This window comes from Chroicocephalus ridibundus, chromosome 1 (genome assembly GCF_963924245.1).
Source record: "Chroicocephalus ridibundus chromosome 1, bChrRid1.1, whole genome shotgun sequence".
Classification (NCBI taxonomy): domain Eukaryota; kingdom Metazoa; phylum Chordata; class Aves; order Charadriiformes; family Laridae; genus Chroicocephalus; species Chroicocephalus ridibundus.
Genome location: NC_086284.1, coordinates 198637020 through 198654290, shown reverse-complemented (window position 1 = coordinate 198654290; position 17271 = coordinate 198637020). Strand labels below are relative to the sequence as shown.

Sequence of the window (17271 nt, the reverse complement as noted above, 5' to 3'; positions counted from 1 at the left end):
ACAGCCAAAGCAAGTAACTAAATGCTTTAGGAAAGCTGCCTTGCCGCCTCTGCTTTTGGAGCTGTAGCACTGCTTGGAATAAGAATATATCTAATAGATGTGCAGTCTACACAATGAAGCTTTGATATCAAAGGAGAAACGCAGAATTTTTCCTCTTCAGGGCACCTCAAAAACCTTGTGTTTCAAGACAGCAGGTACGTCTCTTGCACCATATTTATCTCCTGTAAATTGCTCTTTCAAAGTCTTGAAACAAAAAAACACATTCAGATGGAAAATATTTTTTATTGATCAGATTCTTTTTCCAGACCCTCACTCCCCACCCATATTCCTGATCCACATGAGCAATTCCACATGGTTCCAGGATTTGCTATTAATCATCTTTTAGCTGACTTTATTTCCTTGTTACACAACAGGAAGTAAGGATGTTTGACGGGAGTATTCAGTGAAATAAAGGCCAAATGTTTGATAATCAGTACAGTGTGTAATACTATTCTCAACAATTGAGTATAAATACTGTTATAATGGAAAAACAAAAAAAAACAAAAAAAACCAAAAACAAAACAAAAACAAAACAAAACTTCAGTTCTTTCCACTAAACTGTTTCCTTCTAGGCTGGATTTTCACGTAACAGTTTTAAATAGCTATCAAACCAAAGACATGTAGCTCCTCAGACAAATAGGAAAGTTATCTCCAAGTCAAATACAAATGCAAACACAGAAAGCAGTTGTTTGTTAGATATATTTAAGGAATATGGTCTGTCATGGTGAGATCACCAGAATGGCATCAGAAAATGAAGGAAATTACACAGAAGGATAATGCAACAAAGCTGAGAATACTTCTTCCATTCTTCATTTCTCAAAAACTTTTACTTATGGTTTAAAAATGAAGGTTACAAACAAGAAAATCTCAAATACTTGTTCTATAGGTACACAAGGTACTATGAAAGTTCTCATTTATAGTATACTGTATATAAAATATTAATTTAGAAGGAAAATATGAACCTGATTCTCTAAGTGATCTAAGACATTTTTTGTTTTGAAATACTGGGAAACAAGGAATCATAATCCAGTTTCTTTTGGACATGTTAGAATAGGCTTAACTTGCTAAATTCTTCACTCATGAGAATAATCTCACAGCAATTAGCAGAAACTACTAACATGAGAGATGACCAGTTAGACAAGATTTGCAAGTTACACCAAAATACAACTTGATGTTGAGAAGATACTAAGGACCTTGAAAATGTGTTGTTGAATTCAATGCAAGGAATGTGCACTCTTCATTCTGGGGGAAAAACAGAAGAGGAAAGATGATTGACTTTTTTTCTCTGAAGTGTGAGAGAGTCCATTACATTCATATACAGTTGGAGGTAAATAACAAATCTAACCATTTGTCTACAGCTTCTGGACTTGACTGTCACGGTCCAAACAGCACTCATGAAAGCAAATGAACAAAACCAAGATACTTCCTTCTGAACGCTACCTTCTGACAAGGGAAAAGACCATGACTGCCTCAAAGCAAAGATGGTTGCCCTCTCTCAACCAAATGATTTGCGTAAGTTCTGCAAGGCTGCATCATCTTCCCATCTTTGAACAAGGACTTGTCAGAGCATCTCTAGTCTCTCTGGAGTTCTGGGTTGCTCCCACTATTCTAGTTTGCCGCTGAAAGGGTATCCTTAAAGGAAGAGCGTTTTTAAGAGCTCAGGGTCTACCAAATCATACATCCACAGACTGCATTAATTACTCGTTTGTTTACAACCTAGGAATAGGTGTTTTGCAAAGGGCTGTAGGAATGAAAAGAAGCACTGGGACAGCTGAGCAGACATGTCTAATGAACAAGAGCACAGAGGGGACTGATCTGCCTGCAAATGTCAGGGCGAAAGCAGGGGGCAGGTGGTAACAATGTGAATGTCATGCTCAGCAAATCTGAGATTGTTGCAGGGCTCTTGAAGGTTGTCTTGTTACTTTACAAACTTCTCACTTCACAAACTTGTCACTTCCACTTGTCATTTGTCTCCCTTTTCCCTCTCCCTTTGGCAGCAAGGCAGCTACTTCTGATGCCAGACTGCATTGTGGTGCTATAGAGAGAGAGAAAGAGGAAAGGGAGCACAGGAGCAAGAGATGTCTTCAGTAGGGACAAGGAAAGGGGAGAGATAGGAACCTGATATTCCTGCTGGCTAGTACAAAATTCACTCAGACATTGCTTCTCTTCTTTAGAGAGGCCAATGATATGTTTTCAGGATTAAAAACTCTGTCAACTCTCAAAGATGTTTCAAACTATACATTGGATGGATACCTGTGTGTCATGGCCTTTGCTGGGTTTCCATCACCATACGTCTGACCACGAAAACCTGAAGAAATAAGTTCAGATATAGGTTGCCATTTTATTTTCATTATGGTTCACATATTTATTCTCAAATGAACTGAATTGGGTTATTGTTTCATTCAGAATAGATAAGTTTCTTTTCTAATAGGCGAAATAATGTCTCAAAATGTTTGGCTAAATTAAATGGAACCCAGAGAAGTGAATTGACCAAAAAGAAAAATAAAATCTAAAAACAACACAAAGTTTTGTCTCTAAGTCAATGCTATTAAATGCAAAAAAAAAAAAGGACTTTCCCATTTCCATCCTCTGTAGAGCAAATAAGGCTAAGCCATTCTCATCCCAAAGCACAGCTACTGATAGAAAAATGAAATGCATTGCAGTATAATGCACTCTACATGCCAGAAAACTCTTCTTGCATCTGAAAGAGAGTAGCCTTTGTGATGGTTAGCTGCACTGATTTTTTTATAAGAGACACTGTCGTCACTGGAATCTTAGTTCTGAGTAACAAAATACATGTTAATAACATTGTAGCTCTTTTGTTGCTTGGTATCTTTAACAGTGATACTTAACAATGTAAATTTCTATTTCAGAAAGATGTATGCACCAAATATTTTCAGTTTTCACTATGCCATTATAAGATAATTTCTCATTCACTTTGACATTTTGTATAATCTAAATTGTCACAAATTATGGAAAAAACTTAGGTTTGATATTCCTTTCACCTTTATGTGGATTGTTTTTCTTAACATCTTAGGTTCAAACACAGTAGCATCCCAGTGTAAGAATTGTCACCCTCAGTGACGTTGTCTTTAAGAAACTTTCATCATCTCATTTTGAAAAGCTAGTGTTTGAGTAAATATCTTTGTTATAGAAAATAAGCATTTAAGAATATGAAAGTCCTTAGTAGTAATGCTAATACTGTTACATTAAAGAAGATCTTTCACGTGACAAGCAGTGGATGGCTCCTGACGATTCATTAAGAACACAGGAATTACAGCAATGAGTTGAACCCACCTAGTTCAGTGTCCCGTCTCTGACACTGACCTGTACCATCTGCCTCAGTTGGAGGTTTCGGGAACCCCCTCTTGGGCAGCTGGCAGAGATGGAATTATCCACACATTAATGTGGACTGTATTATCCCAAAAACATAAAGTATGGCAGAATCCATGAAGCGTGAAGTTAATATCCTCTATACAACAAACACAGTGATCATGTGTTACAGTTTTTATATTCCTGATATGTGCAGTTTTGCAGATTTTTTTTCTGAATCTCCACAAATCCTTGATCAGAACAAAAACTTGTGACAAAAAGTTGCGCATTTAAATCAAATGCTGTGCCCAAACAGTTCTTCGCTCAGTTTTCAGTGTTCCACCATTTTCATTTAATACACAGACCCATTCTCTCCTACTATAAGGCAGAGGGAAATTCCCAGACTGCTATCTCTAGAGCCTTTCATTATTTCACATGTTTTCATCATACCCTTCACATTTGTTACAAGGAAAATACGAATAAGGAAAATGCATCTAGACTACATGAATCACAATACTATGACTATTTAATTGATTCACCTTGAGTGGGCTTGTTACAAGTTTTTAAGTGAAGAAACCTGAACTAGGATTATGCAAGTGCTTGAACGGAGAACTACATTTAGACTACAAATTCAAGACCCCTCCTTTTTAATATCACGCTTCCAAATCTGAAGCTATCGTTAACCAGCAGGTATTTTTAGACAACAGAGAAAATCTGTCATAGGAATCACTGTGTGTACAATGAACTGGGAGGGGAGGTTGTTTGTTTGGGTGGGTTTGGGGAGGTGTTTTTGGCAATGCTCAGATTGAGTTTTCTCTCAGCTTGACTTCTTTCTGACCTTTTAGTTCTAAACTAGTCAATCCGCTCCTGCGCTCGTCACCATAAACCCCACAGCCACAGTTCACTCTGAACTCACTGACTTCTACAATGCCTTACTTTCAGGGCTTGGAGATTTCGGAATATTCTGACTCCACGAGCGTATCTGAGTACAATCGTAATAATCAATCATAATAAAATCCTCACGGAACTTCTGCAGTGGAAGGAAGTACTACTGTCCCATTTGCAGCGGTGAATAGGGCTGTGCTGTAATCACTACAACAGCAGCACCATGTGCCTGCTCGCCAAGGATTGTTTTTAACGAGTTGCCTCATGTACTGACAGCAAGGTAAATATAGGTGTGGCATGCAGAACTTGGCACAGGATGGAAAATTCACCCAGGTAACAGAGGAAACAGCCAGCCACACAAGCTGCCCTTGCAGCAGCTAATTAAAAGCTAGTTGAGGTATGAGAGTCCATTGTCTATAAAGGACGCTGAGCATATCTAGCTCACATGCACGCATTTACATTGTCAGGTGAATCCCACCTCAGTTTCCCAATGAAAACACACTTTACCTGAGATGCTTTCTTCTGCACAGTCAAGACCTAATTCTTCTTTTGTTATCATTCATACTTACCACAGTGAATATCACAGATCTGCAACGGAACTGAATAATCTACATCTGTCCTCCAGCCCTTTAAAAAAAAAAAAAATTGAGGGATTTTGTCCATTCAGTAGAACTGTTACTAAATACTTGTGTTGACAAAATGGTTTTTTTTAGTCAGTTTACTAAAGGGACTGCATTTTTTAATCTGTTTTTAAATAAATGCATATGGAGACTGCTGGTCTAGTGCATATTTAGTGAGTTGCAAACACTTTTAGGTTTCTAAATGATAAAAATAACCAGATTTTTTTTTTTTTGGAGAGGGAGAAGTTTATTCTGATGGATAATATCTAATTTACAAAATAAATTATTTATGCAGGAAAACATCCATTTTACCACCAAATCTGATTTTTCACTAGGGAAAGAACAACTCTGATTACTCAGAAGGCTCTTGCCAGTCTCACTTTCATCTTGCTCCTTTCTTCCTAGCAGCAGAAAGTGAAGCTGACAAGAGCCTTCCAGGGCAGCTGCTGGAGCCTCCCAGCTCCCGCTGTCAGTCTCTCTTGTCCCAGTGTCTGCTGAGAACATTAACTCCAGAGAGGAATAAACCTATCAGCCTCGTGCTCATTTTCTATTAATGTCTTAATAAAGTTCAGCTACGGAAACAGTGTGCAAAAAATGTCAGAAATAATTTGCTCAGCTCAGCTTTCAGGAGTGCTAATTCTAGCACACTGTGCACGTACTGTGCCGTTTGCTGTATGCCTAACCTTTTCCGGCTAAGGTTAGTTTGTGAAAAATTCATCTACGGTTTACTTGGATCTTTTGATACCTTGGAACTTTTTGTTACAAAGGAACATTTAAAGACAGGATTAACAATTTCCTGGTGATACTCCTTTATCTGCCACTGACAAAGGAGCAAGGTCATAGACGGCAACTTCCCTGTTAATTAATGTCATCTCAACAAGAGGTGGTGGCAGCACATCAAGCTATAAATAATGCTCTTTGCCAACTCTGTTTGCACAGTAATAAGATTTGGCAGGGAGGAGAAAGTGGTAAGAGTGCCTGCTGGTTTTCTTTTCTTTTTTATGATTTGTTTATTTTATACAGAGTACCTGGAAAAGCAAGACACATACCTGAATGCAAATTGTTGATCCACACATTTCCTGTGACATAGTGATTGATACAGAATCTCCCTAATGAAAGAAGTTGAAAACCATTATTTTCCACACCCTGGAACAATGAAAATGTACTGTGTCTCTCCAGCTGTTTCGTTTGTTTGCCAATAATGTTACATGTTCTACTGTGTCAGAAAATTAATAACGTATATACTCATTATGGAAGGTTATTTATTTTCACAGATATCCCTAGATCTCAGCAACCACAAGCAGCTGGTGCAGTTTTGCCAAGCACAATTCGGGCAGCGCAGGAAGAGGGCTAATTTTCCTGCATTTTATGAAGCATCATAAGGCAGGACACCCTCCCCGCCGTGGCTGCTCACACCACGTTAGAGCCAATGAGCATCTTCACTTCTTTTCCCTGGTGTATGTGACTTGAAGGAATGACCCCATCATTACAGTTCTTCTGGATTTCCCATCACATTGTATGCTAAGAACAAGTGCAGCCTTAGGGTAAAATTGTCCTAAATGACTGTTCTGATACTTAATGTTTGATTGTTTATGGTTTGTCCTCAAAATACTGCTATTTACTCCACTAATAGCTATGAATCCTACACTGCTCTCTTTAGTGTGGCAAACTAAAACAATTTGGGGCAAATTAGGTGAATACGTTCTTTTTCAGGCACAACTGAACAGGGGTTACTAGGTAGAGAATGAACATTGGTTTCTGGGAACACAGAGCTAAGTTTTGATGAGAAGTTTGTGTATATTGCTCATGGTGTTGAGACAGGAACTGTATGTAATTTATGTGGGCCCCCATTCTGTCACAGTAGCAGAGGACATAACAGCTTTGTACTGGAGGGAAGAAAACAGCTTTTTTAAATGCATCAGTGCCCTTCATGAAACACACACTTCAATACCTAGCTGTGATTTATTGGTGCTCCACCATTAATTACCCTTCTCACTTGGCAATTCACACAGGCAATTTAAAACCAGAAAGTCTGAACTCCACAGATTTCATGGGAAATAAGCCAGTTGAAGGGAAGCACCACTGTAAGTGTTCACTGAACATAGTGCTTGACAACTCTTCTACTGTACAGACCTCCATCTCTGCCGGTAATACAGCATTTCCCCAGATATCTTGCCCCATTTGACAGACTCTTGATAGTGCCGCCAATGCCCTCTGTGATCTGTGTTGATTAGGAGAGCTGTTTTTTCCCAGGCCTTTGCCCATGATTATTCAACTCTGGGATCTCCTGCAGGAGCAGTTATCATCTTCCACTTAAGCACGTCCTCAGCTTGAGCAGCAAAGCCAAGTTGGAAAACTCTGCTTTTAACAGCTGCTCTGTTACATTCAACACCAGAAATGTAAGAAAGACCTAAAATGATTCATTAGAAAATAAATTCAGCTTTCAATGGCCACCTCTTTGAGTTTAAGAAGTCCTTATTCATAGCTTCTTGCTTCTCAGCTCATGTCTGGTATGTGCACCCTGCACACTGAAAGCATCAGAGGCACTTGAAAAAGCTACAGTTGCAGGAGGTACGTGCACATAGTGGCAAAGAAAGAAGTACAGCTGGAATATATCCTAAGAAGAGGACAGGTGTAGGAGCTACAGCATGCATCTGCAGGATGCCTTTCAGCACGGTGGTCCTAGTAGCTCCTACGACCTATCCCACTAATATTCTCCTATTTGAAAAATAAAGCTATATGGCCACTCCTCTGCTCTTTGGCTCCACTTTGCACATGTATCTCTCAGTAGATCACAGGTCAGGCCAACAAGGTAACTCTGGCAGGCAGGGTAGAAGGGCAAGGGCAAGCTACAGTCCTGCACTGAAAACGTATGAGATACAGACTTAGTTGCAAGAGAGGAATGAGGCTGCCATTTCCTGACTAGCTGCTGCCTGAAACAGAAATCTCACCCTCCCTTAATCTTTTCCCTCTTTCCCATACTTTGCTGGAAGCAGTTGTATAGTCACACAGTCAGCTAGCTCAAAAAGCTAATTTGGCTGAAAACTTACCTTTTTGTGTGTGTTGAGTTTGTTTTGGCAGCTGTGAGATTTAGAGTGGCTCAAGATCATCATGGATTTATGCCGCAAGTCTTGCATTTCGTGATGTGAGATTTGCCAGGTCAGCTGTACCAGTGACCCATATATGAAACGCTAACATTTGCTATATACATAATAGAAATACTACACCACAAAAATGATGTTAAAAGAATATTAAGGTTCCACTCAATAGTCACTTCCTTTGATGTGACTCATTTGTCTTCAGGATCCTTATTTATTTCTTTCTTCGGCATGAGATCAGAATTAGAACTACATGCTTTAAAAATGTTCCAGTAATTGTTCCAGTATGTACATGCATGGGTTTATTAATGCTTTCAAGCTGCAGAGCGATAAACGGAATAATAAATGAATGCAGTTAGATATGTTTAAAAGTCTTACAATGCTGAAAAAATAATGTATACAAACCAGAGAGACTGAATGGTGCATCCCAACAGATTCACATGAGGCCAGCTGCGTCCTGTTACACACAAGCACTGAGAACTGTGCCTTGGTTTGGGATGTGAAGAAAACTTGTATTTGTTCTGCAACTGCAGCAGTTCTCATTTTCCAAGCTGATATTAACGGAAAAGACTTACTTTTAGATTTACAAGGACCATATATCATATTCTAAATTTTTTATATTTAAAATAAATGCCCTTTTAATTAGTTAAGTGCCATCAAACGATATGCAAGTAATTATTTCGATTCCCACAAGCTACTTTTTATACTGATAAACACTTGATCTACAGGGGATACACAGAAGTAGCAGGCTGACAGATCTGTTTGCCATAATTTACAAGCTATGGTGATGTGAACACATCTCACTTGCTTACTGGAGAAGACTAATATCTAGTGACTGACTTAAATATTTTTCACAATTTAATACTATATAATTAAAAAAATATATTTACCTGGAAATTCTCCATGAGCAAATGGACACTTAACCCAAGAGCCTTGCTTGGTTGTAAACTGAAAGTAGAGAAATCTGTTAGGAAAACTGATTTTTCAATTTTAATCTGCGGCTACAGATTCAACTAGAGATGATCAGTGCATTACAGAAAGTTGCAGAAGGTGAATTCATAGCTTTCCTGGTCTATGGTATCTTCCAACCCTTGATTTAAATTAGGTCCCTCAATTCTTCAGGTATTTATGCACATGCTTATTTTACAGAAACAGCTAGTTCCACTGACTTAAAAGTAATCTAAAAGAAAACAATAATATGCCTATATTAACCTATGTGGCATTCTTTTCTCAACTAGAATAATAAAAAATACTCTAGTAAATGTAGCATATCGATCATTTTTATTATGAAATATTTAATATGGAAAACAGCATACATTAAGTTTAGTGCATGCTTCGGAGTCTGCATTGACTTAAAACACTTTTTTCCCTGCTTTTCTTACACAGAGAAAGCAGAGGGCACAATCTGACCGGTGTACTATCTGTAATTGCTGCGGCACTTCCAAAGAACCTCCTTATAATCTAATCTTCTGTTGATTCTTACTTCCCATTCATCAGAGTTACGAAACAAAACATTGATCCTAAAGAACATTAGCAACAACTTTAGAGCTGACAGAAAGAGGAGAGTTAACAGGTGTTTTACAAAGAAATACCTTTACCTTCATGCAAAGTCTTGGGTGAGTGTCCACACGAGAATATTTAACCTGCTTGAAAAGAGAGCACTCCGCATTAGCTAGTTTCACAAAGTCAATTACCCAAAATTTGCATGGTTTGATTACTGAGAAAGGAACTGGTTTGTTTACTTTATAAACATCTCAGGAAGTTAATAATATAAAATAGTAAGGATAGGACAATTGCTACTTTGGATTACTGAATAATTTGCTTCCTTTTATCTGTAACATGTAGCATTATTTATAGTCAGTCTGACCCATTAGAGCTAAATTAATTGATTCTATGGTGGTTCATGTGCAAAATTCTGATTACACAGTCGTCTTGTTTCAGTCCTTTATTTACTATTCATCAGTGACTCAGCAGAACATTTAAACACACACCCAAAAGCATTGTTCCACCTTCAGTTCAGAAATTTTTCAACTTTCCATATCCCTATTCCAGAAGACTTAAACGTAGACTGAATTTTAGATGTCCACTTAAGTCACCTACAAAATGTTGCTTTCCGGATTAACAACTGTTTACCCGCCAAGGGCTTCGCCATAAAAACAATTACTGCTCGTGTAAGTGATCTTACTTAAATGAACACCATTGTTCAAGTGACTGAGCACAATGGACCCTACGCACAGCACACGGCATCGTGACCAAAGTAACACCTCTTTCCTGTAACTTTTTTGAGAATAACATAATGGATGTCCTCAGGTATGTCTACCATAGGGTCACAGAAGATAATTCTGTAAGAATCCACTCATATATGGATACAGCATTGCCATCGACAGAGAAAGCCCCACCCTAATTAGAGAGGAGAGTTATGTAGCTTTCGGGCCCAAGTCCGTACATGTGCATGGTATTAGAATATGCGGCGTTGTGTGGACCTGGCACTATGTGAGGAGTCGCTGCAGTAGTCTCCTGCACACTATAGAGACGTTCTTCAAGGTTACAGTACCAGAAATGGACCAAATTCTGTATCAACCATTTTAGGATGAATTAGAAAAAAAGGGGAAATTCACTGTGTCCATGAATATTAATAATACACGAAAACATTCATTGTCTGTAATTAACTAATCTTGGATTGTGTTCTGGGTAACAGATATAACCATTACCAGCCAAAACTCTTTTTACCCTTCTTTCTTTTTTTTTTCTTTTTTTTTTTCTTTTCTTTTGATTTCCTGCAAGCAATGAGTTGTGCTTGTCAGATAATGAATCCCACAAGGACCATTCACATGTATAGAATAAAATATATTTGGTTTGCCAGATCAAAGCTTTGTTGAAACTCATAAAATGGTGAAACTGAACAATCACTAAACACTTGGACAGGAGTTCCTAGTCAGAAAAGCATTCAACAGTCTTGTGTCAGCCCCCCCAAATCAGGCCATCAGAATAATACTCATAAAGTTTCAAAAATTAAGAATTTGTATTTGATTTTATTTGCCTTTTCAGTTGTTACCTCAAGTTTACTGGCTTCTCTCCATAATCCGAAAAGCCCGAAATCTATTTTTCAAGACGAAAGCCAGAATACTAACCAACGTCATAAATGCAGTGCATTCGGCATTATGAGGCTTCAGATAGAAGTATTAAGCAGCTCAAGATATACACAATGAAAACCCTTTTCAACTTTAGAACATAAGTGCTGGAAGAAATGTGCAACCCAGTATTTCAACACCCACAATTTCAAGACATTGGACCAGGTTGAGGAAGGCACTTCAAAGAGATCTTTAACAGAGTACAAAACAACTGTGCCCTACCAACGTACTCTTATGTCTCCAGTAAGGTTTAGAGAGATTTAGTTTCATCTCACTTACATTTTAGATGTCTAAAGGTTAAATATCCAAATCCGATCTATTCATAATAGACTTTTGTGGTAGTCAGTGAAAAAAGAGTCACTGTCGTGGTTTGGGCTGGACTGGCCTCCAGCCTTTCTTATTTGCCTGTCTTCAGATGAGAAGAGTTGTCCTCTCAATATGTCCATTTCACTCACTTAATTTAAAGGGAACCTGACACAAATAGCGTAGACTTGAACACCTACATTTCAGACGGCAAAATCAGGGCCAATGAATCATGCCTTTACTATAAATGAAAAGCAGACCTTATTTACCCCAAAGAATTTAGCAAACATTACTAGCTTCACAGTCATCTCCATTTTTTATTTCTTAATAGTGAGTCAGTGAGGTTGTTGAATAAATCATGTGGTTAGTGTACAAGAACAGACTGTGATTATGAATAGTTTTAAGTAGCAGAGAAGAAGAGAGGAATTTGTAACTTATTCCAAAGTCTAACTCTTCACATTATGCCTTTGGTCACGGCCTTCAATCTCACAGTTTGAATAAATCTGTGTAGCTCTTACTTTCTCAGAAGAATTTTTGGAAGAGTTTTGTATATCTTCACAGTGGTCGTTAGACTTCATTAACCTGCACAGGTTAACCGTGACAAGCACAGGACAGGCTGGCTCCCAAGCTAGGGTTTGTGTCGCTGGGTTATAAACAATATTATCCCATAGCGCCTTCGTATCTGTGCACAAAGAGAGGAAGCATCATTCAAGATGTCTGAAAATGAATCAAAGTTGGTCATAAATCTGGTACTGATACATGTGCTTAAAACCAAAAGCATTGCTTTTCCATTTCCTTGTCATTTCCACCAGTCAGAATTGCAGTGTTTCACATTGTAACAGTGCAAAATTTGAATTCATCCCACCAAAGTGGGATGAATTTACCATTTACCAGAGCTATTCAACCTCGGAGCTTAGTTTTACCAGTCTCCCACTATGGTGATAGATAAGCATCACCTGGAAATGACACCAGGAATGAGATAGGAATCACCAGGCTCTTAAGTAGGCTGCAGAAGCTCCTGGAAGTGCCTTCTTTGCCCATCAGTCACAGGGGGAGTGTTAACACAAGCAAATTCCTAACCGAGGACCTTCAGTTAACCGTGTATGGTAAATTAGAATGAATCCATACATTGGTGACTAGAGGTCATGGTATTGGAGACTCAGACTCTGCGTGTCTTGTGTAGGACTTGCGTGCACACAACTTATGTGTAAGAAGATAAATTCAAGCCTTTAGCTGAATATCAAGAACTCAATAGTAAACAAAGCTGTGCAAGTAATTCACAATAAATATTTTTTCTACAGCATCTATATAAATCTTCTTTCTATGTATACTGGCCACACCGTGATTTCACAGCTAATCAACATATATTTGGGGATATCTTAAATAGGTACTATTATAAAATTAAAACTCTCATATTTATTTGATTGGTCAAATTAGTCACTTTGTACTGACTTTCTTTTCCGTTTAGTTGCACATGGATGAGAGAATTTCCAGCATGACATTCAAATTTCCAGCATGAAATTCAAACTGATATTTCAGTTCATACTTCAAGAAGTAATTTGGAAAGTTTTACATTTGCCTAATAGAAGTAGGAGAAAAATATATTTCTGCAACTATTTGTGAAGCAAAAATATGGCCAGTTGGACATTCAAGAGGAGTGAACAAACAATATCCACGACTAGCAAATGTAGCAAAGTGAAGAAGCACAGTCTATATCAAAGAGTGGAAACACCAGGTGTTCAAATGTCACTCCCATCAAGCATAATAACAACTCCTATTGGTATTGCTTCTCTCAGAAATGTCCTGAAATAAAGCCTTCTGATATTTTCTAACAGAAACCTTCCAGACCATTTAATTGTGCCAAGCCTCCTGCTGTCTCAACTTTGTGTCCCAATGTGTATACATCAAAATACTGAAACTTTCTACAAAGTGGAATTTTTTATTCTGTTTAAAAAAACTGCTGGAAATTTTGATTCTTTTTTAAAAATGCTGTTTTTAATAAATGGACATGTACTATAAAGCTAATGTTTAGAGAATATTTAACCTGAGTGTAAAGTCCTGAGTCCCAACAGTTCTGACAGTTTTCACAGCTACGTTTTGAATGTTATGTAAAGATGTAGGTACACTGTAAATGTAATCCTAACTATTAAGAGAATAGCACTACAATTAAGACGTCTCAGGTTTGTTTCCAGGCCTGCTCATTAACTTATTACCTGAGTTTCCTTCTGTTTTACTCCTTTGTAGCACCTACTTATTTACATCATCATAAGATGGTTATTCATCTTCAGTCTCATGTAATCACATTGTTTAGTAACCGATAGACATTCTTTTTTTTCTTTTTTTCTTCTCTTAGTTACATTTACCCAAAACAGTTACTACATAGGGGAGCTTCTTTCTGATACAAAACTGTTAATTGCCTCCCACCACACAACTAAATCTATAATCCAAACTTTATTACATCAATGATAAATGAGGTAAAAAAAAGAACCAATCTATCTCCTTTAGGTATTTAAGCAAACAGAGCTTTCAGTTGGGAAAAAGAAAGATTTAAAAAGAAAACAGTGTGTCTCAAAAGCTGGAACTTCTTATATACTTAAATAGCTGGGTGCTAAAGCCTGAAAAATTGGTTGAGATTCCTGCAAGGAGGATAGCTGAGTAAATGCAAAGTATGGCTGTAAAACAGTATTTCCCATATTCCCTTCCTTATCAAAGCTGTACGATGAGCTTTCAATTGTAATTGACCATTGGAACTTCCTAAATGGACAAAAATAAGCTTCAAGAGTTCCAGTGTGCCAACGCACATACTGCCTTTCCTCCGACTACCCAAAGCTTTGCAACCCGTGCTTCAGCTGTCCCTATAGTCCTGATTCAATGGCATTGGAGAGGAGGATGACCGCAGCAGGAGGGGAAGGAGAAGAAGCAGAATACAGAAGGAAGGAAGGAAGGAATCATGGGATTCATGACCCCAGTTTCCTGCACTTGCAAAGCATCACCATTCCAAGCACAGCAAATAGGTAGAGATAGCAGAAAATTTGGAAGAAAACAATCTGTGCCCCATGAGACCCAGCCTCAGGCTGAACAGCTACTAAGAATGGAGGTTAGAACTTCATATTGGCCAACAGGCTTTACTTTGATGACCTTAAAGCCAGATCTGACTACATGAAATAGTCATAGCTACAGACAGAGTCTGAGCATTTCTGTAAGTGCTCTCTATTGCATAGAGAAAAAAAAAATCCCTTTTTATTTAGTCAGACTGCACTGCATTGCTACAAAGGAATGGTAGTGTCCCAAACACTATATTCTACACAATAAAATAAATCAGAAATGAAGGCTGGGCTAACTAAAGAGGAAATTGCTGCCATTCTAACACAAATGTATCGGCCCTGCAAGAATGTGAAATGATTGCAGTGAATGTCTATGCAGTTTAATAGAGTTTGGATGCACTGTTATGGGTAGGTGCTTTTATTCTCCCTCATGGTTTTTTTCTTAAATCAAATATGAAAATCCCTTAGTGGGTTTCTTAGCATGGCCTGGGGAAAAAATATCATTGTACTTATGTTGGACTTAACACAACAAAACACTTTTTCAGGCTTTTCTTTTTTTATCTGCCTGGTAAAACTTTCACTGAAGACCTATATAATATGACAATATCTTTTTCACCTGTCATCTCAGACCAAACTCTGACTACAAACACAAACACTTTGTGCGAACAATTTCCCATGGCGTGAATAATTTTCCATTAATTATGGGAATTCCCATATGCAGTTAACTCTTTTTTTTCAACTCCTTGTTGCCTCCTTTAAGTTGGGTGTCAGACACCTTCTTCAAATCTCTTCTTGAAGCCTTCTGCTCATATCAGCATTTGAAAGCTGATCTCAGTGGCTTTTGTTCCCTCTGGCCAGTTTGCGTGTGACTTAAGAAAATGTGGGAAATGAAGAAAGTTACTTAGTGTTTATATTGGCATAAACTTGGTGAATAATTTGGTCTGAAAGTAATTTATTCCATCTACCCACAGTATAACAAACCAATATGACGATCTCCTTGAAGTTTTGCAATATATGGTTTTCACCTTAGATGAATTTCAAATTGTGACATACTACTGGAGATGCTGAAAATCACTCATATAAAGAGTAATCACACAATACTTACCATTTTCAAAGGGGCAAAGTTGTATCCTCCTCGCATCTGGTACTGCCAGCCAACCCTACAACCCAAAAAGTGGCCATTAGCACAAGATTCTCATATACACCAATTTTTAACTTTTTAGATAGAATGTGACAGAAAACCTTTCCAACAAAGATAAAGATACTATGTTTATTAGAAAGCTTTGGAAGTAGTCTTTTTAAAGGACATTTTGCACTAGATATCTATTTTATTTTTCCTCATTAGGGGGACTGGAGTTGATGAACTAAAGTGATCCCTTCTAGCACTATATTCCTACTTCTGAGTCATATCTTTAGCCAAATTTCATTTAGAAAGTCTTGCACATCGATTTTCATTAAGTTTCTTACAGTGTCATTACTTTCTAGGGGTATCAAAAGACATTCAAGAATCATAATACCAGATCTGCTGGCCTTTGTTATGGTAAAGGATGTATCCTTAAAATCTGAAGACTAACACTTAACCCCATCTCCAAGTATATGCGCATGGCTGTTACTGTACCCTAATTACTTAGATTCATGCTGCTTACAGTTCCCATCTGTTTGCTCAGCAATCGTACTGTGGAATTCTCTGTGTATATGCTGAGGGGAATAATATCTTTCCAGTGACCTCATACCTTTCAGAGTGGAACGAAAAAGAAATCCCTAGGCTTGGAAAAGACCTTGTGGTTCAACTCGCATATTAAGATATGTGACTTTAGGTACCTACAATGTACACATCTGAGTGTGACTAAAGTGCCCAAATTACTATTACAGCAGCCGTATGAAGGTCTAGCCAATGCACCCAGTGGAGTCCACAGTGCTATCCAGCACATCCCAAAATGGCCATCTACATTTGGTCACTTGAGTAACTGACTGCATTAACTAGATCTCCACTGACTATAAGAATCTGAACATCTAATTCAAATGCAGGTATCTACATTTGGACATTTAAATTTAGGTATCTAAATCTGCAAGGTAAATCATACCCAAAAATTCACTGAGAAACTAGGTCATGTAGTATCTATATATCTTACCAAGATAATTTTAAATTGGTTCAGTGACTTTTTATTCCTTTTTATGAAAGATATTCAAAAATTGCACTTCTCAGATTATCAGAAAAAAAATCTGTAGCTATCATGAATATACTCATGCAATTAAGTTTATCCCCCTTCATTCTTGTGGCAAGAATGGCCTTAGCTTAAAAAATCTGTTCTTTTTCCTTATAAGTTACCCTTCTGGTGTGTATTTAGACAGCAAGCATATTTTCTCTTTGCATGTGTTTTACCAGGATAATGAAAACCTGTTCCTTGAATCTCCTACGTAAGAGTGTCTTTCCATTTCTCAGCCATTCTAGATTTTATATGTACATCTTCCATTTGAATTCATTGTTCTTGAATATGGATACAAGAATTACCTACAGTATTTCAAAGAAGGCCTTGCCCATACTTTGCTATTAACTTGGAATAACCTAACCCACTAGACCTTTGCTCATGTTTACATCATGTAAGTATGTTAATTTAATCATTCTCCGATGAGCTATTACACCCAGATGTTTTTCCCTCCACCGTTATTTCTGAATGAGGACTCACATCTTAGAGCAAGAATTCTTTTTATTAGAGGAAGTGCACAAACTTGCACTTCATACATTGCACTTACGCTCCTTTAGTTATTTCACATATGAAGATTTCTAGTCTCTTCCACCTATGCTGACCCTCTTCCATTTTGATTACACCTCTCAACT

The 17271-nt window shown here is 37.8% G+C and overlaps 1 protein-coding gene across 2 annotated transcripts in view; it reads right to left on the bottom strand.

Annotated features, from left to right (window-relative positions):
* Nucleotides 1–979: 979 nt before the first annotated feature.
* The window catches only part of IL17REL (interleukin 17 receptor E like), a 51256-nt gene continuing 34964 nt past the window's right edge, over nucleotides 980–17271 (bottom strand). The window contains exons 9-17 of one of the 2 annotated variants that reach the window (XM_063324282.1): nucleotides 15538–15592; nucleotides 11907–12070; nucleotides 9553–9600; nucleotides 8845–8902; nucleotides 8360–8505; nucleotides 5906–5965; nucleotides 4806–4863; nucleotides 2293–2347; nucleotides 980–1281 (exon numbers count right to left, since the gene is read on the bottom strand). In XM_063324282.1, the coding sequence (XP_063180352.1) occupies nucleotides 1254–1281; nucleotides 2293–2347; nucleotides 4806–4863; nucleotides 5906–5965; nucleotides 8360–8505; nucleotides 8845–8902; nucleotides 9553–9600; nucleotides 11907–12070; nucleotides 15538–15592 (672 nt within the window). In that variant the 3' untranslated portion in view covers nucleotides 980–1253. The remainder of the gene's footprint in view (nucleotides 1282–2292; nucleotides 2348–4805; nucleotides 4864–5905; nucleotides 5966–8359; nucleotides 8506–8844; nucleotides 8903–9552; nucleotides 9601–11906; nucleotides 12071–15537; nucleotides 15593–17271) is intronic. The other variant, XM_063324291.1, reaches the window with a different exon arrangement.